The following is a 23,247-nucleotide window of genomic DNA, read 5'->3' on the forward strand; positions in this document are numbered from 1 at the left end:
GATACGGAGGGAAATAGGGATATAGAGCTAGAGCGAAATAGAGAGATACAAAGGGAGGTGGAGGGATAGAGATGGAGGGATATGCATGCGGAGACTGAGAGGCAGAGGACGATAAAGAGATGATAGAGAAGGTGGCGAGGGAGGAAACACGATAGATGCGGGCCAAAATGAAGAGAAATGCCGAAACGCAGCGAGGCAGAAGATAAAGAGGAGGCACGCGGAGAAGGCAAGGAAGGTAACAGAAAGAAGATAAGGAAAGGAAAACGGCGAAGTCGGCGAGCAGAGAAGTAAAGAGGCGACGGAAATTTTGTAGAGAAAGCGCAGGAGCGACAGACGAGACCAATCGACTGTGAGGCGTGTGCTCTGCCCGAAAAGGGAATCGAACGCACAGAGCCACAGCGAGCTAGCTGCGCTGTCGGTGGACAGAAGGAAGAAGAAGAACGTGGTTCTCCTGCGAAAAGAAACATTTCTTTCTCTCTCGTTCATTCTTTCTCGCTCTTGGCCGCAGCCTGCCTGGTCGTTCGCCTGCGCATGCAGCCGGTCCTCGGGCACAAGGGACCCCAACGCTTGGGGGTGCATGCGCGTTCTTTTTTCGCTATGTTCGTCGTTCTCTCCTCCTTTCTCCCCTTCTGACTTGAGTGGAGTTTCTCTTTGAAAAATCCACTGTCAGTTGTTTCTTCCTGCGCGCCGATCCTCTTCTCCGTTGCGCCGAGAGAAACGCAGAGTGGGAGAGAGGCGGGCGCCTGGGGCGGAAGATCTGCAGAGAATCAGAGAGTCGTCCAGCCTCACAGGAATTTAAAAGCAACGCTTTCTTCTTTCTCTCGAGTCTCTCGTTCAAAGGCTCCGGCTCCTCCTCTTCGTCCTCTCTGTGTCCTTGCTGGACTCCACCTGTCTCCCTTCCTGTCTCTTGTGTCTCCACTGCCTCTTCACCGGTGTGGCCGCGTCTCTCCTCCATTTGTCCCTCCTTTCCTCGAGGGATTCTTTTCGTCTTCTCTCGTCTGTCGCACTCTGTCCGGATCTTCTCGTCTGTTTTGTGTTTTGCTCCTTTTCTCCGAACGTAACAGCAAGCAAAAGAGTCGCGGGGGTGTTTCTTCCGACCGCGGAGACGAACGGGCAGCCTCCCAGGGGTAGCGCGGTTGACTGCTTCCGTTGTCTCTCTGGCTTCTTTCTTCCTCCTCTTCTGTGTTCTTCCTTCTCTCCTCTCTGTTCTGTCCTCGCTCTTCTCTCTTCATTCGTCTGTACCCGTTCTTCTTCGTTCTCTCCTCTGGTCTTCTCTTTCGTCTGTCCGCGTTCCTTCCTTCTTCTCTTCTCTGTCTTGTCTCTTTGCTCTTCTCTCCCCGCCTTCCTTCCCTTTTCTGTGTTGTCGTCCCTATCGTCTTCGTTATCTCTTGTCTCCTCTCTGCTCTTCGTTCTCTCTCCGTGTTCCTCTCTTCTCTCTGCGGTCTTCCCGCTTCTTTTTCGTCACGTCCTTTCCTCTCTTCTTACCGGTGTCTCCGCTTCTCACGCCATCTCGTGCCGCCTTCTCTGCCCGATGGCTGCCTCGCGCCATGGTCCTTTCTCCCCTGCTCGAGGCGGCGAGGGCGAAGCGTCTCCTCTCTCCGCAGTTGTTGGCGGTACAGCCTGGCTCGTCTGGTCCTCTGCGACGGCGGCTCTCGGCGCCAAAGGCAGCTCGTGGCGAAGCTCTTCTGCGCTACTGCCGGCCCTGGCTGTGACCGCCGGTGTGGGGTGTGCTGTGGGGTATCTCCTCTACAGCTCAGGTGTCTCCTTTCGGCTGAGACGGGGACAGATCTTCGGCAGTGAAGCCCGCGCCGAAGAGGCGGAGCAGCAGGTGAGCGAGGAGAGTTCACAGTCTTTGGGCAAATCGAACAGAGGCAACGATCAACTCTCCATCCAGGAAAGCGGCGGAGACGACACCCCCCACTGTGGCGCGGATCGCTGTTGTGTGGGTACCGCAAAGGAGACACCTGGGTGCCGGGGTGGAGTCGGAGGATGCGCCGGCGCAGAGTGCTGCCAGAGCCCGGACGGAGAAACGAGGCAGACAGAGGTGGAGCAAGACGGAGACGGCGAAGGAGAGAGTGAATGTGACCTCGAAGATCTGCAGTCGAGCGATGACGAGGGAGCCGACGCTCTCGATGGCTCGGGCGCGCCGTATATACAGCCGACATTCCCAAGGGTGAAACACCTGAAGAGGCCGCTAAGACGAGCAGTGACGGAGAACAGGGAGAACAAGGCCGAGGCAGAAAAAGAGGATCCGAGAGAAGACGGGAAACATGCAGAGAGCGACGGGCGCAGAGGAGTTGGCGAGGCCGCTAGTGGCAAAGACTTCTTTCAACCTGGGAAGCAACAAAAAATCTACGTCAAAACTTTCGGCTGTGCCCACAATCAATCGGACTCTGAATACATGAGTAAGGTCACACAGGGTGCATGCGAAAACGTACAAACAGGCAACCACACACGGCTCTGCGGCTCCTTACCTATCTCCAAGGTGTAGAGGTGTATATCTTGGGTCATACATATCTCTATATACATGACCGTATATCTATACCTCCATATATGCATGTGTGCATATACGTATATGCTGAAGTCCACCCAACTTACCTATATACAAACGTAGTATATCTGTCTATATATATCAGATTACATATGTGTATGTATGAAAGTATGTCGACTTGCATACATTAATTTTGTGAACCGTGATTCGATGGGGCGTGCTTTGATTGCTGAGTTTCTTTCCTGGATATGTTCCCTCAGTGGGTCTGCTCGATGCGGCGGGCTACACCTTTGTGTCTCGGATGGAAGAAGCTGACGTTTGCCTCATCAACTCCTGCACCGTCAAGAGCCCTTCCGAATTCGCCTTATATTCGGTGATTCAAGAGGCCCTCCAGATCGAGGTCCCTTCCGCGTCTCTGATTCGCGCTCAGCAGCGCGCCAAGGCAGCGAAAAACGGTCGCGGCGAGAGTCTGCAGTGCGCGTCTTCTTGTTCGGCTTCTCCGTGCTGTTCTTCTGGTCTGAAGAAGGACGAACGGGGGGACGAGGTCGGTGAGGGAGAAGGACACGAAGAGCACGAAGAGGAAGCCCAGACACCGCAGAGCTGCACGGGGTGTGGAGGGGCTAACTCCTGGCCTTCTCCCCGTTCCCTGGAGCAGAGAACAGACGCGAAAGAGGAAGAAAGAGAGGAAGCGAAAGGCGCGGGTGAAGGTTCTAAAAAAGACAAAACACATTCCGTAACTCGTCGCCCCATTCCTTGTGTTGTTGCCGGCTGCGTTCCCTACGGGATGGGTGGGGAGACCCGAGACGATCATCGCCGGAAGAAGGGGACCTCAGGGAAAAACGGAGACGGAGAGAAGCACGAGACGAAAAAGGAAGAAGGGAAAGGGGAAAAGAAGCAGAGCGCCCAAAGAGACTTGCTGAAGCTCTGCTCGATTGTCGGGGTGAGTGCAATTGATCGCATTGTCGAGGCCGTCGAGGAAGCGCTCAAGGGCAACGTGATCCGCCTCGGTGGAAAAAAAAGGTGAGGAGAGATCAGGTGAAGAGAGGGAGACGAAGCCAGGACGCGAGTGTCACGGAGCGCAGATGCCCGAGTTCGGGGCTCGAGAAAGTTGAACCAAACTCAGAAAAAACGAAAACGCGAGAGAGCTAGACCAGGCAGCGAATGAGACGAAAGCGAGAACCAGCCAACATGGAGAGGAAAAGGCGAATTTGCGGCAAGCTATGGGGCGGACAGGAGGCGTGGAAAGGAAGAGAGAAACAGAGTGGACGAGAAAGATCGGGGCGGGAGGTTCCCGGGAAAGAAAGCGCGTGAAAAACAGGAAAGAAGACAGAGGATGCACAAGAAAGATGCCGAGAAGTAAGAAACAAAAGAGCAGCGAAGGAAGTGCAGGCGGAAGGCATCGTGTAGAACATTGGCCGCAAAGAGGACGACGAGTAGATGGAGGCCTCTCGAAACAAGAGGCACAGCCAATGAGCAGAGATTGAAGTAACAGGAAGACGGGCGGTTCCAGGAACACAGCAGTGAAGGACACCAGCAGGCTGCGGAGGGATACAGCGTGGAAGCCCGAGAGAGGGAGAAATGGAAAGTGGAGGTTTCGGTGGTGTTTGTTTCCATCTCGTTAGGTTGCCGTCCCTCGACCTCCCAAAGATTCGACGAAATGCCCTCGTGGAAATTGTCCCAATCTCAACAGGGTGTCTAGGCAGCTGTACGTACTGCAAGACAAAGCATGCAAGGTGAGCACTTCCGTTTCGGCGATGTCGCTCCTCTCCCCTGTGTCGCCTCTCTCGTCTCCTCCGCGACGGATTCTCTCCGTCTTCTTCCCTTTCTGCTCCCCCGTCTCGGGTTTTGTCTCCACGGGCCTTTCTACCCCCTTTCATCTCCGCCTTCTGAGTTTCCCCTATTTCTCTCTAGCTCCCTTCGCCATTTTCTTTTTTTCTCTCGCCTCCGTTCTTTGTCCCCACGCGAAGGACACTGTCGCTGCGTCCTTCCCGCTCCGTCACCCTGTCTGAGTCTCGCGTCGCCTTTCCTCTGTCTGCCCCGCCGCTTCTTGTCGCCCGCCCGTGCCAATCTCTCCGCTGCTCGCTTCGCTGTTCCCTCCACTCTTCTCTTTCGTGTCTTAACGTTCCTTGACCCCCTCTCTTGTCCGTCCTGTGTGCGCCCCAGAGGCGAGCTAGGGAGCTATCCGGAGGAGGCGATTGAGACGCGCATAGAGGCGTCTCTCCTGGACGGGGTGAAGCAGATTTGGCTGACATCCGAAGACTCAGGTGAGCGAGCGAGGCTCTTTTCCCTTTCTCCGTCTTTCGGGCTCTTCCATAGGATCCCCTCTCCGGGCGGTCGAGATGTTTGTCGTGGAGATGTGTCGACTTCTGGAAAAGGTTTTCGTGGTCTCAGGTTTTGCCCAGACACCGGGACTTCGATATGCTTTTCCGTGGGGGAATCGGACCGCTCCGGGGCAGGCCCCAGCGCAGCGGCGGGTCTTCCTCGTCAGCCGCGTTTCTGCTCTTTCGCTTTGTGGTGTTCGTTGTCGGTCTCTCCTTTGTTCCCTTTCTGGCCCGAGTTCTCTTTCTGGCATTCATTTCCTTTTGTCTTTTGGACTTTTTATGTTCTTTGTTCTCTTCCTGGCCTCTGTTGTCTTGCGTGTGCAGGCGCGTATGGTCTCGATCGACAGAGCAGTCTGACCTCGCTGCTCGCCCGCCTCCTGAGGAACGTTTTCGACCGGAGAGCCGATCCTTCTCTGATGCTTCGCGTGGGCATGTCGAACCCGCCATTTCTCCTTCAGCAGCTGAAAAGCGCCGTGCAGGTCTTCGCCCATCCAAATGTCTTCGAATTCCTGCATCTGCCGCTCCAGTCCGGAAGCAACGACGTCCTCCTTGCGATGGTGGGCGGCCGTCTCTTTCATGTTTGCTGGGAAGCTGCAGACTCCTTCAACTGCTGGAGTTGAACAGGAGTAGAACCCTAGCAAACTGCCCCCCTCCCCCCCCTTTATAGTTCTGTCTTTCTGGTTAGGCGGCGCCCAAATGTCTTCCCTCTTCACAGGATGCATGCAGTGAACGTGTCTCGGGAGGGCCGCTGGCACCTGTCCATCTCGTTTCTTGGCAGTGAATATAGGCTCGTGATGCGGGTGTAGATATAGATGTACGGACGAGCACGTGTCAAATGAAGGGGTATACAGTGAATACAAATACAGGGTAAACATGTACGCACAAATATATCGAATGTGTAGTAATGCAGATTCGCTGGCATCGGCTCGTGTAATCCGTTGGTATATAGAGAGGTAGATATAGGCGGATAGAAGTACGCATGAATGCCTGTATTTGTTATTATTGTGTGTGATGTGTTGTTTGTCTTTGTTTCTTCAGAATCGGGAATACACGGCGGAGCAGTTTGAGGTCGTTGTCGAAACGCTATTGAAGCATTTTCCGCGAATGACAATTGCAACAGACATTATTTGTGGCTTTCCTGGAGAGACCGAAGAGGACCACGAGAAAACCCTCGCCATCATCAAGAAATTCAAGTTTCCTGTAAGTCGAGAAAACATCTTCCTTTTCGGTGTACTGTTCGTTTCCCTTCCGGCTTTTCCACGTCCTTTTTTCCTGCAAAAATGGGGTTGAGACCTTCCCCTCAGGAGCTGTCATGCAGACAAACGAAGCCTACACGAACACCCATCATATCCTCACATCCCCACACTTGATGCCTGTGTATTCCCAGTTTTCCTTGTCGTTTGGCATCGCGTCTTCCCCTATTCTCCCCCTGTCCTTCTCTTTCCGGAACGTGCCTATCAAGTTCACTCTGTAAACCCTTTCCCCGTTCTCCTGGTTGATGTAGCTGCCCCACACGCCCTGTATAATATATATATATATATATATATATGCGTGGAGGCTCGAGCGTGTGTAGTTCTGCTTGTCGACATGGTCTGCATAATGGCGTACCTATTCCTGCGTGTGTGTCTTTGTTTCGGTTTTCTTTTCTCAGGTTGTGAACATATCTCAGTTTTACCCTCGTCCTGGCACGCCGGCGGCGTCCATGAAGCAACTGCCTTCTCAAATCGTGAAGCGGCGAAGTCGAGAAGTGACCGCATTATTTGAAAGCTACACCTGCTACGACTGGATGCTTCATACCACCCAAATGGTTAGGCATCGCTTCGTTTTTTCACAAATTTTTTCCTTTGCACGACGCGATGTATTGCTGTGTCTGTTTTAGCGAGCCATGCGTACAGACGGCCTCCTCCATTTCTTCTTCCGTTGTGGCTTCAGCCTCTGTAGCACGTTTATGAGATGAATTTGAGGCGGGGACATTCGCGTAGAATCAACGAGAAAGAAAGGTCCTACGTTGCCTTCGTGCTCTGATTCCCAGTCTTCTTCTTTTCTTTGTTCCCAGGTTTGGTTCACAGGCACTTCAGAAAAGAGTCACCACACCGTCGGCCAGACGAAGCAGTACGTGAAAGTTTTGACTCCCAGGTGAGGAGGGAGACGAACGATGAGGAAACGAGTTCGACAGGATTCATCTATATGTGCCTATTTGTGTATCTGTCTATATACCTGTGTGCATAAGCAGTGTAGTGATAGGCATTCGTACCTGGACCTGCAGTGTATGCGCCTCCAAGCGGAGCTTGGAAACCTACATGCACGTGCTTACACAGGGAGAGAGGGAATGGTGAGACTGTTTTTGTGTGTCAGCATGTAAGATAGGTTTGTGCATATTCACTCCTCCAGCTCACTGCAGTGCAGTGAAAAACTGTGTCATTCCCCGTATCGACTTCTGTGTCTCGGCTTTTATGGTTCCTCTACCCCCCCCCCCCCCTTTCCGTCCCATCGCTCTGTCCGGTACATAAACACCTCGGTTCCACGACATACCTTGTCTGCCTGTTCTCGGAACACCAAAGGTTCCGGTTTACGGTGAATTCTGACTTCACCTCTGTGTCTCCTTCAGAGATGATGCGTTGCTGGGGACCGGCTGCCCCATGTATATCACGGCGGTCGACAAGTGGCACGTGGTTGCGGTCAGAACGCAGCCAACCGAAAAGAAGATCCCGCAAAAGGATTAAGAAAGAAGGCGGAGCAAAGGTGGAGAAGCTCGGCGGAAAAGTGCAAGCAGCCGCCGGGAACAAACAACACAAAACCACAACCAGTATTTTTTTCAGACTCCTGATTTTCGACTCCTCATAAGTAACTCGAAGACACAAAGTGCTTTGTTCTTCAGAAATAGATGAAATTCCAGCCGGAAAAAAACTCATTTCTTAGCGTCACGCCTGCACTGACACTCTGGCTCTTTGTCACTCGTCTTGTCTCCGCGGAATCCACGAGGCTCCGAAGAACTCGTATTCATACACTGCGATCGGAAAGACCCTGGCAACCAACGCATGGAGAAAACCTCCGTGAGGACGAAGGTATCGGTGAAGCTGTCGACACCCAAACCAGATGCTCCCACTATTACATCGCTTATTCACCAATACCACTACTGAAAAGAAAAGATTGGCTATGTCTAGAATGGGGTTCTCACTACGCACCTAGAGAGTCGCCGACACTCTTTTGCTTGGCCACTAGAGATGACAGCGATGACCTGGGGATCACCGAACACACTAAAAGCATATTTTTAGTAGATTACTAAAACAAGCATCCAGATCCTTGCGAGACAACGTATGCAGCTTCCAGGGCAAAAACCAATGAAGCTTATCTGCTCTCTGATGTAAGGTGGACACCGTCAGAAAGGAGCGGTGGTCTACATCCAGCCTGGAAGTACCGCTGCGCTTCTGCTGCGGTGTTGCGATCCTCAACGTTTTCACAGGAATAACTATCATGGCCCTTCGAACACCACTCAGAATAAACTCACTCACTACAAAAGAGATGAGGAGACAATAATAACGAAAGAAAGCCACACAACAACCATCCCACTTGTCAATGTCGCGGGTGAAGCTGCAGATGCCACAATCGTCACGTCAACACTGCACACACTCGAACCCTTTTCTTCGCTCTCCGTCCTCTGTTTTCCCGGCTCAGCAGTGGCCTTCTTTTGACAGCCAACAGTAATCTTCTGTTCGTCCGCCGGGAATTGCCCTTCTGGAATCGTGAACCTGTACTCGTCAGTGTTTGCGGTTGTCGTCCACCATGTCTCTTCGTAATTCGGGAAAACGCCGTTGTACGCTCCAGTGCAGGACTCGGATGCTGCCGTCCCGATTTCACTCACGCAGTACTTCTCTTTGTAATTTGTCGGGAGAACATCTCCCTGGTCGCCACAGACCAAAGTGAAGCTGTTCTTCTCCGGAGTCAGAGTCACGGTTTGGTGTGCTTTATTGCTATTCACTCCGTAGGCGCAGGTGACGGTCTGTTCTTCCGTTGCACTTGCCCTCGCTTCCAGTGTCACAGTCACTTTCATTTTGTTTTCTTTGCTGCTGTTCTCTACGCAACCGACAACAAATGATTTGTCGACAAATGGGAAATTTTCGCGAGGGATCTCTAGTTTCTTAGTGGTGCACGCATCGTCACCAGCGGCATTACAAGATTTCCAGGAAACGTTTTTCGAGGAACCGCTGAGGAGAGTGTTGATGTCGAATGGCGTTGGGTTGCTACCTCGCTGTCCATTTTCGCAATCCTTCAGGCTGGCTGTGGTTGAAGGGCAGACCTCGTTGCTCTCCAAGCCATCGGGAGCGCATTTCAGCTCATGACTTTTGCAGCCAATTTCTAGGGCGTTTTTCTCTTCCGAGAGGGTTGCTGTGATATCCGTGTTGCTCGCTTCCGCAGGTTTTGTGCAAGTGCACTTGGTAACAGCCCCTGTAGTCACGCAGGCTGGTTCTGTTGGTTCCTCAGCCAGAGTTCGGACACAACCGAAAAATGATGCAAAGTCTAACAACAGGAACGTGCTCACAAAAACTAAAATCACTCGTAGTCCCATTCGGACTTCGAATCCCCTGGAAACCTGCAACACCGAGCCGGAAGCCTCGGAACCTGGGCGGTTCACGCGCGAAGAAAGTGCCATGTTGTAGGAACTCACAATCACGCCTTCTACTATGTAGATGACAGAGACGACTTTGAAAACTTGCACACATGAATGTGGAAGCCAGGTTTCACTGAAGGTTTTGGGAATATTTTGGAAGGAACGAAAATGGACACGTTTGTCGGGTACTGGAGGCCAGAGGTGGTGGCCCACGGAATGGGTCCTGATTTTGGTCCGAGTGAGCAGATCGTTTCACTTCTTGAAACACACAGAATGTGGATCCCATGAAGAAAACCCTGCGGCATATGTCCATTTCCAAACTCTTCGGCATCCCCTGCATGCCGTTGTTCTGGTTATCGGCGCTCCCCCCATCGCGCGCGGCGGGCCATCGACCCCGTCAAGACAAACGGGGTGTCCAGCCGGGAAAACCCAGCATTCCTGTGAGGGGTTTAATTCCAAGTATCAGCGCCATCTCTTCGCGTCTGCCTCTCGACTCTAGGCAAATCAGGTGAGGAACTGTTCGGTTGAATCTCGAAGGTCTTGGAGGATAGCGGCTCCGAGAGCAATCCGCCTGCTATCTTGTTTTTGTAGCTGACCCGTCACACTGGGTCGTGTCTTCAGAGTCGTCCAGTAGGGCGGAACTCATACGAGAGGACCCGTTTCGTGACGCATGCTGGCATGTGTACCCATCTTTCTGTTACCACGTGATCACGCGTGCACGTCTTGCAAGCTTCTGTTAGCCACTCTGAATCCCGAGCATCCGTGCCTAGGAACTCGTCAAGACCAGAGGCCAGTTCCCCACGAAGGCAGTGAGCGGAGACAGACCATCGATGAGATGTGAGAGTTTCTCTTCTTCTCGTGCCTTTCTCTACGATAATTACGAATTATGGTTTTGCGACGGGTGGTGTTGAAGAGTGCTGCGGGGTTTTGGCAGTCGACTACGCTGTTTTTCCTTACATGGTCGGCAGATCCACAGGGGAACGGAGCTTGTTTCGGATGATGGCATCAAGGGAAATGGGGAGTGGTTAGGCTTCTCAGGCAGCATGAGGCTACATTTCCATGAAAAACGTAGGACTCAGCACGCAGGCTTACCGGCGCCGTCTGGTGGCCGTTCCGTACTCGTCGATCTCTCTCTATACTCCCTGTCCGTCGAATACGAGGACGAGCTAGGCAGTACTCGACCCGTGACACCTGCAGGGATGCAAAAACCTTGTAAGGATATGGTGTCTATTTGGACGCATGTCCTGCCGTCAGCGTATCAACCGCGATGGCAGATGAATTACAGTTCATACTTGACGTTATGCCAGCTCTCAAGATTCCACTCTAAATTACAAGTTCGTAGGATACACACGACCCTTACATGGCACACGCCCCAGTACGATGGTACTGACCATACTAACATGTGAGCAGTAGTATTCTCTCGCTGTTCTCTCTGTGTCGGTGTCCGCAAGGCAGGCGGGGGAGCACAGCTGTGGTGAACAGAATCAGTTACGGTAGTTCGTGCAACTCCACTTGTTTCTTACTTGATCTTACTCTGTTGTATATCGTTGTCGGTTCCTGTACCTTGCTGGCGAGGAGGAAACCATATGCTCGCCTTTTTGACCTCCCACATTTTCTGGCAAGTTTCTTGGGACACAAGCGAGGAAGTGGTTCCGATGCGGGAGGAGACATTTTTTGTAACGACGTCGATGCGCCTCTTCGTCTGGCTTGCCTCACCTCGATTGGTGTGTCACACTGCGTTGTTGCCTCTTCTTCGCCGTGTCAATTGCCACTGTCTGCCATCACTTCTTTCCTCCTCTGCTTGCTTTTCCCCTAGGCAGGAAAGTGCGTCTTCTCATCTCTGAGCCACAGTCCAGTTCTTTTCTCGTGTTGCAGGCTCTGTGTGGCCCTTTTCGTTTCGCTCTGACCATCTCGTTCCATGATATTCATCCTCACCTGACAGTTTCCTTTTCTTTCAGACATACGCAAATGTGGCCTGTGTCTTCTCCGTGCCTTCTTTGCAAATATCCTCTTATATGCGCACTCGTAGTGGTGTTACATGTTTGCTCGTCTTTCTCTGCATGTTGTAAACCCATTTCCGTTGTCCCATAGTCTCTGAACACCGGTGGCCTCCACGCAGGAACCGTCTTGTCAAGGCGGTAAGCGTCCAAGTTTAGGAGGTGATTGGGCGCTTTGAGAGTTACAGCAGATGACTGGATGACTGATACTACCGAAAGAGTCAGGAACGTGTTCGTCGCCTTCTTTCTGTTGATTTCCGAGGTTGGTTCTCTAGCCTCTGTGGCTGCTTGTATCTGTTTTGCTTGGTCAGAAGAGATACAGCTAATTTCCGCCTTCACTATTGTTTTTGGTTTCCGGCCAGACGTCCTCCATACCAGTTACGTGGAGAAGACGAGTTTGGAGAAAAGTATGGACAACAGATATTCATAAAAATACACGTGCAGCGATATCTGGATTTACATAGTTGTACTGCTGTTCGGTTTCTTTCTCTTCCGTTTTCGTTTTTCAAGCTTTCTGAGAAAGACGTCACTCCAGAATCAGTGTCCTGCCGATCAGGCGAAACGGCAAATGTAGTTTGAAAGAAAATTTTGTGAGTTGTCGCCAGGCAGTGTGAGTGCTTCCACCCCACAAAACACTGTAACTCCTCTGGTCTAAAAGACATGCCACCGGGAAAGATAAGGTCAGGGAAACTGCTTAGTGGAGAACCATTCGTGCGCTGTTGGAGCCACGAAAATAACTCACTACAGTAGAGTTGTGGAGAAAAACCCTGCCAACGACAGCAACAGGACGGCCATACCACATGTCAACGCCCCAGATGATGCTGCAGATGCCACAACCGTGACGTCAACGCTGCATACACTCGAATCCTTTTCATCGGTCTTCGTGCTCTGCTTTCCGTTCTCACAGGTTGCCTTCTTTTGACAGCCAACAGTGATCTTCTGTTCCTCTGCCGGGAATTGCCCATCTGGAACCGTGAACTTGTATTCGTTTCTGTCTGTGGTTTTCGTCCACCAGGTCGTTTCGTAATTCGGGAAAATACCTTGATACGATCCAGTGCAGGAGTCGGAGGCTTCGTTCCCGGATTCACTCACACAGTACTTCTCTTGGTAGTTTGTCGGGAGTACGTCTCCCTGGTCGCCACACACCAGAGTGAAGCTGTTCTTCTCCCGACTCAGCGTGACGGTTTGGTGTGCTGTATTGCTATTCTTTCCGTACGCACATTTGACGATGTGATCTTCCGTCGCACTTGCTCTCGCTTCCAGCGTCACTGTTACCTTCATTGTATCTTTTGTGTTTGGTTGTACGCAACCGACCATGAACTTTTGGTCGACGATGGGGAAATTCTCGGGAGGGATTGTCAGCTTCTTAGTGGTGCACCCGCTGTCGCTATCACAGTCAGTACAGGGCTGCCAGGATACGTTTGGTGAGGAGCCACTGAGAAGGGTGTTGATGTTGAATGGAGTGTCAGTTCCTGGTGGGGTTTTGCAGTCCCTCAGGTTTGTAGTGCTCGATGGACAGACCGCACTGTCATCTAAATTTTCAGGTGCACATGTAAGGTCACTTTGCTTGCAGCCAATTTCAAGGACGTTTTTCTCTTGAGACAGGGTTGCTGTGAGATCCTTGTTAGTCACCTCCTTGCTTGTGCAAGTGCACTTGGTCACAGCCCCGGCAATCACACAGGCTGGGTCCGTTGGTTCGTCAGCCACAGCTCGGACGCACCCGGAAAAGGGTAGAGAGTCTAAAAGCAGGAACGCGCTCACGAAAACCAAAATCACTCGTAGTCCCATTCGGACTCCGATTCTGCGGGGAAAATGGGACATTGTGCCGGTGGCATCGAAAACTGGGCAGGTAACGCGGGAAGACGGCGCCATGTTGAAGGGGTAATTCATTGTCACACCTTGTACAACGCAGATGACAGCGGTGGCTCTCGAAGCAACTAATAAACCAAGATACAAAAGAAACTTGGTTCAAGGTTTCCGGTGTTCACGAGAGCAACGCGAAGGCTAAAAAGGTAAAGAAAACCGTTGGTAAGAGGTACTAGCCCCCAGAATGAGCCTCCCTTGAGGTCTGAAGAGTCAGGTCACCGCACTGCAGAAGACACCCAGAACGTTGGTTCTGCGGAAGAAAAACGACGACGTCTGCTTTTAATCTTCTGATTTTTTTTAACCCACCGTCGGCCTCTCCCTCGGGACCTGCACTCGTGCGAGCTATGGGGCTGTCATACCTCCCCCCCCCCCCCCCCGACCCTCCTGCAAGACATGCGATTACCCAGCCGGGAGCGGCGGGCCCCGCCATCGCGTTCTTCAAGTCGCTCCTCCTGCGGCGCAGAGCCCTGGCGGCTACGTACCACCGCATCGCAGACCATGGAACGAAATCCTTGATCGACCATTGAAGGACATGCCGGGCATGCTTCGCGGGGAATCCGCTTTTTACCTTGTATTTGTTGCCGTGACTTAACGTCTACGGACACAACATGAGGGAGAGACTCGGACGGCTAGGAACAGTGTCGTCGCGCGTGCTGAGACTATTCAACTTTCGGTTGCCCTGTGATTTGTCAAGGAATTCTTGCAGCATTTCCTTACATGTGGTGCATCCAGAGTGCACTTGCCTTGGTAGACTGCAATGGGGCGACGGGTTTGGCCGCCGAGCGGGGATGTGGAGACAGAGCGTTGACGAGTGATTGGAGTTTGTCCATTGTCGGGCACCTTACTACAAGACAAGGAGTCAGTGTGCTGTGAAGGGTGGTATCGCTCGATGTTGGAGCCTAGCCATTGGCAGTCACCACCACAGTGCAGGTTGTCTCGACAGGAAGATCCATGGACAAAATGGGGCATGCGTCGGATGATTGCTTTCAAGGGAATCGCGGGCTGTGTAGCTGTTGCAGCCCGAAGGAGGGTGCTTTTCAAGAAAACGGCGCGCTCCGGACGACGGCGTACTCGAACCCGCTGGCCTCAGGTCTTTGTCGACGATTCCTCTCTACTGTCCGTCTTTTCTATTCGCCGACGCGCAATCTACAGCTGCGGATTCCTCGGCCTGAAACTGTTTGCCTAATGGAATGTAAAACCTTTTAAGAGTACTTTGTCACGTCACCTAGGACACATGCGCCTGGCGATACCTTTCTTGACGTGGTGGATGGTGAATTGCAGTTCGCGCTTGACGTGAGGCCAGATATCGGTGGCAGTTCCTCTCGCTTCCTGGCGAGGAGGAACGTATGTGTGCTCGCCTTTTGACCGCGGTGTCTGGCAAGTTCTTTCGGGCACCAGCGAGGACGGGGGCCGGAAGCTGCGGGAGGATGTTTCTGCGATGAGTCGAAAGTTCTCTGCGTCTTTCTTCCCTCCAACCCATTGGTGTGTCAGTTCTTGGTTTTGGCTCCCTGTTCTGGTCCATCGGCACCGGACGTCTCTTTTTACGCCATCGTCGTATTCTTGTTCACCTGGAAGAAAACGATGGCTCCTCATATCGATGCCACAATTCCGGTTGTTCTCTTGTGTTCCGAAGCTCTGCTTGCACGATTTCGATGCTATATATATATATATATTTGTACGCTCGCGACTTCCGTGTTTCTTTTTGGTTAATTCCTCGTCATTGTTCACCTCTATTGCCATTGTATGTTTCCTCATTCTTCTCTGCTGCTGCTGGTTGTGAACGCAGCTCAGCGTTACCCTGGCCTTAGAATGCCAACAGGGTCAACGCACGAACAGGCGCCGAGGTAAGGAAAAATCCGGCTGGGCGCATTGGAAGTTACAGCGCGTGACACTGGATGCTTGATACTGGCCCACTGGTCACGAATGTGTTTGTCGCTTTCTCCCCATTTCCTGGCTTGTTTTTACCGACCTTCTCTGCTTTCTTACATCCGTTTTGTTTGGAGAGAAAAGGATCAACTGACTTTCGCCTTTTCTTTTGGTTTCAGTATTTTTTGGTCAAACGTCCGCCCCAGTGTCAACTTTCAGCCGCCGAGTTCCGAAGAGCTGCGGCCTCATAGTCTCATAAAACTAGACGCGGAGAGATATCTGGAACTACGTAGTTGTACTGCTGTTCGGTTTCTCTGTCTTTCGTTTTCGTTTTACAAGTTGTCTTGGAGAGACGTCGTAGAAGAGTCGCTGTCCTGCCGACTAGACGAAACAGCAAATGTAAGTCTGAAAGAAATTTTGTCAGTTGTCGCCAGGCAGTGTGGCTGCTTCCATCCCACAAGCCAGTGTAACTCCTCTGGTCTAAAGACATACCACCGGAAAAGATAAGGTCAGGCAAACTGCTTAGTGGAGAACCGTTCGTGCGTGGGGTGTTGGAGTTGTGAAAATAACTCACTACAGTAGAGGTGTGGAGACCAATGCTGCCAACGACAACATAACGGCCATTCCACTTGTCGATGCGGCAGATGATGCTGCTGATGCCACAACCGTCACGTCAACGCTGCACACACTCGAACCCTTTTCTTCGCTCTCCGTCCTCTGTTTTCCCGGCTCAGCAGTGGCCTTCTTTTGACAGCCAACAGTGATCTTCTGTTCCTCTGCCGGGAATTGCCCTTCTGGAATCGTGAACTTGTACTCGTTGGTGTGTGGGGTTGTCGTCCACCATGTCTCTTCGTAATTCGGGAAAATGCCGTTGTACGCCCCAGTGCAGGAGTCGGAGGCTTCGTTCCCGGATTCACTCACGCAGTACTCCTTTTTGTAATTTGTCGGCAGAATGTCTCCCTGGTCGCCACACGCCAGAGTGAAGCTGTTCTTCTCCGGAGTCAGTGTGACCGTTTGGTGGGCTTTATTGCTATTCACTCCGTAAGCACATTTGACGGCTTGGTCTTCCGTCGCACTTGCTCTCGCTTCCAGCGTCACTGTCACCTTCATTGTATCGTTTGTATCGCCTTTCACGCAACCGACCATGAACTTTTGGTCGACAAAGGGAAAGTTTTCAGGAGGGATCTCTAGCTTCTTAGTAGTGCACGTCGCATCCACGCAATTCCTCCAGGACACGTCTTTTGGGGAACCGCTGAGGAGGGTGTTGATGTCGAATGGCGTAGGGGTGCTGTCTCGGTTTTCGTTTTTGCAATCCTTCAGGCTGGCTGTGGTTGAAGGGCAGACCTCGTTGCTCTCCAAGCCATCGGGAGCGCATTTCAGCTCAGGATTCTTGCAAGCAATTTCAAGGATGTTTTTTTTTTCAGAGAGAGTTGCTGTGAGTGCCTTGTCTCTCGCGTCAGTTTTTGTGCTAGTGCACTTGGTCACGGCCTCGTTAGTCACACAGGCTGGGTCTGTTGGTTCGTCAGCCAGAGCTCGGACGCACCCGCAAAATGGTGGAAAGTCTAAAAACAGGAACGTGCTCACAAAAACTAAAATCGCTCGTAGCCCCATTCGGACTCCGAGTCCCCGGGAAACCTGCAACACCGAGCCGGAGACATCGGAACCCGGGCGGTTCACGCCCGAAGAATGTGCCATGTTGTAGGAACTCACAATCACACCCTCTTCGATGTAGATGACAGCAACGACTTGAGGAACCGGCCTCAGATGATCGCGGAAGCGAGGCTTGATTGAAGGATTTGGATATATTTTGGAGAGGAACGAAAAATGTACACGTGTGGAGGGTACCGGCGGTAAGAGGTGGTGGCCCGCGGAATGGGTCCTGATTTTGGTCCGACTGAGCAGATCGTTTCACTTCTTAAGAAACACCCAAATGTGGATTCCAATGATGAAGAAAACCTGCGACATATGTGCATTTCCAACTCTTCGGTGTTCCCTGCATGCCATCGTCGTGGTTCTCATCGCCCCCTCCCCTCGCGTGCTGCGGGTCATCTACCCCTCAAGACGAACCGGGTGTGCAGCCGGAAAAAACCGAGCATTCCTTAGGGGGGTTAATTCCACGTTGCAGCGCCATCTCTTCGCCTCTGTCTCCCGACTCTAGGCAAATCCCGTGAGGAACTGTTCAATCGACACTCGAAGATTTTCGAGGACAGCGTCTCCGAGAGGAATCGCCTGCTACCCTGTTTAGTATTTGGGGTCACACTGGGTCATGTCTTGAGAGTCGTCCAGTAGTGCGGAAATCAGACGGAAAGGACCCATTACGTGACGCATGGTGGCGTTTCTACCCGTCTTTCTGTTAAGGAGCGGGTCCTGGACACACACTTGGCACTGAAAGGTAGTTTATCGTTTGGCGTATGCCGTCCTCCTGGACAACAAGATTCCCTGGTAGTGCGACGGGTGTTGTCGCTGGGTGCTGCATACCGTTGGCAGTCTTCATCGCAGTGGAGTTCAGCTTGGTAAGGACAGCGATTGACGGAGAAACACGTTGCCGATCAAAGCATTAGGGGAACCGGGGAGGCGGCTGTCTTTTCAGGTATGATGAAGTGTTCTTCCACATAACGGCGAACTGCGGTCGAAGGCTTACAGAAGCCGTCTGGCCTCCGTTTTGTTCTCGTCTACCCATCTCTATGTCCTTGTTCGTCAATACACGAGGATGAGCTACATACTACTCGACAGGATGCTGCTGATGCGCGTAAAGATTAGTGTGCAACCTTGTGAGGATATAGTGTCAGCTGAGACACATGCCTTCTTGCTACCATATAAACACGGGTGTTGCTGAGTTAGCTTCTGTACTTGACCTAAGGACGTTTTGAGCATTCCACTTCAAAATACAAGTGAGCAGGATACACATCACGCCTTACGGGTCCCTCTCACTTTGTACATGTGTACACGACCGAGGGGAGGGGACACAGCTGCGCTGTACAGAATATGTTGCAGTAGTAAGTGCAAATCCAGTACATTCTTCTTTCATTTTTCTCTTATTTCGTTTTTCTCTCATGTCTATCGCTGTCGGTGGCTATGCTTACTGGCGAGCGGACGCAACGCGTGTGCGCTTTACGACGTTGGTTTCTGGCAAATCCCTTGACATGCAAAAGAGGGCGCTTTTACGAAGCGGGGAAAGGAGGTTTCTGCGATGGAATCGAAAATCATCTTGGTCTGTCTCGCCTGTCTTCCTTCATTGAGTCATTACTTGGTGGCTGTTTCTTCCTGCAATCACTTGCCACGATCCGACTCCTCTTCTGACGTTGTCCCCGTGCCATTTTCCAGTTAGAAGAAAAATGTAATTTTTTCTCTCATATTGATTCTCAGATTCTATTTGGGGTTTCGTGTTCGAGACTCTGCTTGTCAGGCCTTCTGTTCCCCTGCCGTTTCTCCCCATGCTTCTCGTGTTTACCCAACAGTTTCCGATTCCCTCATGTATGTAAGTACATCTATCTATGTATGCACGGCTGCTTGGTTTAAATGCTCCTAGATGTGCACTTGTACTGTATATGTCCTCTCTTTTTTCTATGCTGGTTGTGAACGCATCTCAGTTCTACCCGACTCTTGCAACTGCGGTAGCCTCCACGCACGCACACGCTAATCAAATCAGTAGGCATCGAGATGACGAAGCCGGTAGCGCGACGCTTTGAAAGTTACAGCTGATAATTGGATGATCCATCGCACCTAAATAGTCACGAGTGCGTTCGTCACATTCTGTCTTGGTCACAGGTTGCTTCTCTAGCCCCTAAGCTTCTTTGTATCTGTTTTGGTAGGAGAGAGCAGACACAGCTGAACTTAGCCTGCATTCTTCTTTTTTGTGTCCGTCCAGATGTCCTCCACAGCCGCTGCTTGGAGTAGACAAGCTTGAAAAAAGTGGAAAAGATATAGCCTTTAAAAACTGGACGTGGAGGGATTTCTGGAACTGCATCGTGTACTCCTGTTCGGTTTCTCTCTCTTGCGTTTGCGTTTTTTAAAGTTCTCTTTAGACACGTGGTAGCAGAGTCGCTATCCTGCCGATTAGACGGAACAACAGGTGTAAGTGTGAAAGAATTTTGTCAGTTGTCATCAGGCGGTGTGAACATCTTCAGCACACAAGCCAGTGTAACTCCTCTGTTCTACAGATATACCGGCGGGAAAGACAGGGTGAGAGGAAGTTCTTTATGTAGAACCCTTTGTGGGCCGACGAAGTCAAGAAAATAACTCACTGCAGCAGAGGTAAGGAGAAAATCCCGCCAATGATAGCAACAGAACGGCCATGCCACTAGTCAAGGCCCCAGATGATGCTGCAGATGCCACAATCGTCACATCAACGCTGCACACGGTCGACTTCGCTTCGTCTTCTTTCTCACTTCCGTGTCTGTTCTTCTCAGTTTCACCGGCTGTCTTCTTCTGGCAGCCAACTGTAATTTTCTGTTCCTCCGCCGGGAACTGCCCATCTGGAATCGTGAACTTGTACTCATTGCTGTTTGCTGTTGTGGTCCACCAGGTCGTTTCGAAATTCGGGAAAATGCCGTCGTACGCTCCAGTGCAGGACTCGGATGCTTCCGTCCCGGTTTCACTCACGCAGTACTCCTCTTTGTAATTTGTCGGGAGAACGTCTCCCTTGTCGCCACACACAAGAGTGAAGCTGTTCTTCTCCGGAGTCAGGGTGACTGTTTGGTGTGTTGGATTGCTATTCTTTCCGTACGCACATTTGACGATGTGATCTTCCGTCGCACTTGCTCTCGCTTCCAGCGTCACCGTCACCGTCATTTTGTCATTCGCCTTGGTGTCATCTACGCAACCGACAACGAACTTTTGGTCCACAAAAGGAAAATTTTCAGGAGGGATCGTTAGCTTTTTTTTGGTGCACGGAACTTCACCAACGTCTTCACATGACTGCCAGGATACGGCTGTTGAGGAACCACTGAGAAGGGTGTTGATATTAATAGGTTTTGTGGTGCTGGTTCGTGCGTCTCCATTTTTGCAATCCTTCAGGCTGGTTGTGGTAGAAGGGCAGACCTCATTGGTACCCAGCTCTTCGGGAGCACATTTCAGGTCAGATTGGCTGCAGCCGATTTCAAGAACGTTTTTCTCTTTAGAAAGGGTTGCTGTCAGTGGCGTGTTAGAGCCGGGGCTTCGCTCGCAAGTGCACCTGGTCACAGGCCCTGTACTCACACATCTTGGGTCGGTTGCTCCGTCAGCCAGAACCCGGAAGCACCCGGAAAACGATAGAGTGTATAACAGCAGGAACGTGCTAACACACACTAGGAACGTTCGTAGTCTCATTCGCTCTCCGAGTCCCCGGGGAATCCGGGACACTCTGGAGGGGACCTCGGAACCCGCGCAGTTAACGAGAAAAGAAAGCGCCATGTTGAAGGGGTAATCACTGCCACACCTTCTACAATGCAGATAACAGCAGCGGCTCTCGAAGCAACTAATAAACCAAGATACAAAAGAAACTTGATTCAAGGTTTCCGGTGTTCACGAGAGCAACGCGAAGACTAAAAAGGTAAAGAAAGCCGTTGGTAAGAGGTACTAGCCCCCAGAATGAGCCTCCCTTGAGGTCTGAAGAGTCAGGTCACCGCACTGCAGAAGACACCCAGAACGTTGGTTCTGCGGAAGAAAAACGACGACGTCTGCTTTTAATCTTCTGACCTTTTTTAACCCACCGTCGGCCTCTCCCTCGGGACCTGCACTCGTGCGAGCTATGGGGCTGTCATACCTCCCCCCCCCCCCCCCCGACCCTCCTGCAAGACATGCGATTACCCAGCCGGGAGCGGCGGGCCCCGCCATCGCGTTCTTCGAGTCACTTTTCCTGAAGCGCCGAGCCGCGGTGGCTACGTACCGCAGCTACGCCGGCGATGGGAAGGAATCCTTGATCGATACTCGAAGGACATGTCGGACAGGCTCTGAAGGGAATCCGCTTTTTACCTTGTATTTGTCGCCGTGACTTAACTTCTTCGGAGGCAACATGAGAGAGGGTCTAGGACGGCTAGGAACAGTGTTGTCGCGCGTGCTGAGACTATTCAACTTTCGGTTGCCCTGTGATTTGTCAAGGAATTCTTGCAGCATTTCCTTACATGTGGTGCATCCAGAGTGCACTTGCCTTGGTAGACTGCAATGGGGCGACGGGTTTGGCCGCCGAGCGGGGATGTGGAGACAGAGCGTTGACGAGTGATTGGAGTTTGTCCGCTTGTCGGGCACCTTACTACAAGACAAGGAGTCAGTGAGCTGTGAAGGGTGGTATTGCTCGATGTTGGAGCCTAGCCTTTGGCAGTCATCACTGCAGCGCAGGTTCTCTCGACAGGGAGATCGAAATGGGGCATACTTCGGATGAGTCGTTTCAAGAAAATGGGGGGGTGTGTAGCCTTTGCAGCCCGAATGAGGGTGCTTTTCAAGAAGAGAGCGCGCTCTGGACGACGGCGTACTCGAACCCGCTGGCCTCAGGTCTTTGTCGACGATTCCTCTCTACTGTCCGTCTTTTCTATTCGCCGGCGCGCAATCTACAGCTGCGCAGTCCTCGGCCTGAAACTGTTTGCCTAATGGAATGTAAAACCTTTTAAGAGTACTTTGTCACGTCACCTAGGACACATGCGCCTGGCGATACCTTTCTTGACGTGGTGGATGGTGAATTGCAGTTCGCGCTTGACGTGAGGCCAGATATCGGTGGCAGTTCCTCTCGCTTCCTGGCGAGGAGGAACGTATGTGTGCTCGCCTTTTGACCGCGGTGTCTGACGAGTTCTTTCGGGCTCCAGCGAGGACGGGGGCCGGAAGCTGCGGGAGGATGTTTCTGCGATGAGTCGAAAGTTCTCTGCGTCTTTCTTCCCTCCAACCCATTGGTGTGTCAGTTCTTGGTTTTGGCTCCCTGTTCTGGTCCATCGGCACCGGACGTCTCTTTTTACGCCATCGTCGTATTCTTGTTCACCTGGAAGAAAACGATGGCTTCTCATATCGTTGCCACAATTCAAGTTGTTCTCTTGTGTTCCGAAGCTCTGCTTGCAAATTTCGTTCCTTTCTGACTTTCTCACCCCACGACGTTTAGGGTCACTCTCGTCTATATATACATATATTTGTACGCTCGCGACGTCAGTGTTTTCTTTTTGTTATATGCTCGTGGATGTTCACGTGTATTGGTACTGTATGTTTCCTCATTCTTCTTTGCTGCTTGTGAACGCAGCACAGCTGTACCCTGGCCTCAGAACGACAAAAGGGTCAACACACGAACAGGTGTCGACGTCAGGAAAAAACCGGCTGGGCGCTTTCAAAGTTACAGCGCGTGACACCGGATGCTTGATACTGCCCCACTGGTCACGAGTGTGTCACTTTCTGTCTATTGCGAGCTTGTTTATCTACCTTCTCTGTTTCTTGCATCCGTTTTGCTTGGAAAGAAAAGGTTCGACTGACGTTCGCCTGTTCTTTTGGTTTTAGTATTTTCTGGTCAAATGTCCGCCCCATTGTGAGCTTTCAGGCGCCGAGTTCGGAACAGCTGTGGGTTCATAGCCTCATGCAACTAGACGCGGAGAGATCTCTGGAAGTACATAGTTGTGCTGCTGTTCGGTTTCTTTCTCTTCCCTTTTCGTTTTACAAGTTTTCTTGGAGAGACGTCGTAGAAGAGTCGCTGTCCTGCCGACTAGACGAAACAGCAAATGTAAGTCTAAAAGAAATTTTGTCAGTTGTCGCCAGGCAGTGTGGCTGCTTCCATCCCACAAGCCAGTGTAACTCCTCTTGTCTAAAAACATACAGGCGGGAAAGATAACGTCAGGGAAGCTGCTTAGCGGAGAACCATTCGTGTGATGTTGGGTGTTGTGAAAATAACTCACTACAGTAGAGGTGTGGAGAAAAATGCTGCCAACGACAACAACGTAACAGCCAGGCCTGTCGTCAACGCTGCAGATGAGGCTGCAGATGCCAGAATCGTCACGTCAACACTGCACACACTCGAATCCTTTTCACCGACTTCCTTCGGCTGCGTTCCGGGATCCAGGGTTGTCTTCTGGCAGCCAACCGTAATCTTCTGTTCCTCTGCCGGAAACTGTCCATCTTGAATCGTGAACTTGAACTTGTCGGTGTTCGTGG

General features: G+C 51.6%; 5 protein-coding genes across 5 annotated transcripts; 1 reads left to right on the forward strand and 4 right to left on the reverse strand.

The window, feature by feature from the left end:
- Positions 1-1,531: 1,531 nt before the first annotated feature.
- On the forward strand, positions 1,532-7,535 carry NCLIV_034370 (putative radical SAM domain-containing protein; the record flags this gene model as incomplete). The annotated part of the gene is made up of 9 exons (XM_003883634.1): positions 1,532-2,405; positions 2,752-3,511; positions 4,114-4,224; positions 4,655-4,755; positions 5,137-5,369; positions 5,851-6,012; positions 6,464-6,619; positions 6,869-6,948; positions 7,421-7,535. The coding sequence occupies 9 exons, from the start codon at positions 1,532-1,534 to the stop codon at positions 7,533-7,535; spliced, it is 2,592 nt and encodes an 863-aa protein (XP_003883683.1).
- A 788-nt stretch (positions 7,536-8,323) lies between these two features.
- On the reverse strand, positions 8,324-9,463 carry NCLIV_034380 (SRS domain-containing protein; the record flags this gene model as incomplete). Its single annotated transcript, XM_003883635.1, has 1 exon — positions 8,324-9,463. One exon carries the CDS (start codon positions 9,461-9,463, stop codon positions 8,324-8,326), a length of 1,140 nt encoding a protein of 379 aa, XP_003883684.1.
- A 2,696-nt stretch (positions 9,464-12,159) lies between these two features.
- Positions 12,160-13,308, reverse strand: NCLIV_034381 (SRS domain-containing protein; the record flags this gene model as incomplete). Its single annotated transcript, XM_003883636.1, has 1 exon — positions 12,160-13,308. The coding sequence occupies one exon, from the start codon at positions 13,306-13,308 to the stop codon at positions 12,160-12,162; it is 1,149 nt and encodes a 382-aa protein (XP_003883685.1).
- A 2,415-nt stretch (positions 13,309-15,723) lies between these two features.
- Positions 15,724-16,845, reverse strand: NCLIV_034390 (SRS domain-containing protein; the record flags this gene model as incomplete). The annotated part of the gene is made up of 1 exon (XM_003883637.1): positions 15,724-16,845. The coding sequence occupies one exon, from the start codon at positions 16,843-16,845 to the stop codon at positions 15,724-15,726; it is 1,122 nt and encodes a 373-aa protein (XP_003883686.1).
- Positions 16,846-19,377: 2,532 nt separating this feature from the next.
- On the reverse strand, positions 19,378-20,541 carry NCLIV_034391 (SRS domain-containing protein; the record flags this gene model as incomplete). Its single annotated transcript, XM_003883638.1, has 1 exon — positions 19,378-20,541. The coding sequence occupies one exon, from the start codon at positions 20,539-20,541 to the stop codon at positions 19,378-19,380; it is 1,164 nt and encodes a 387-aa protein (XP_003883687.1).
- Positions 20,542-23,247: the final 2,706 nt, after the last annotated feature.

This window comes from Neospora caninum, chromosome VIII (genome assembly GCF_000208865.1).
Source record: "Neospora caninum Liverpool complete genome, chromosome VIII".
Lineage (NCBI taxonomy): Eukaryota > Apicomplexa > Conoidasida > Eucoccidiorida > Sarcocystidae > Neospora > Neospora caninum.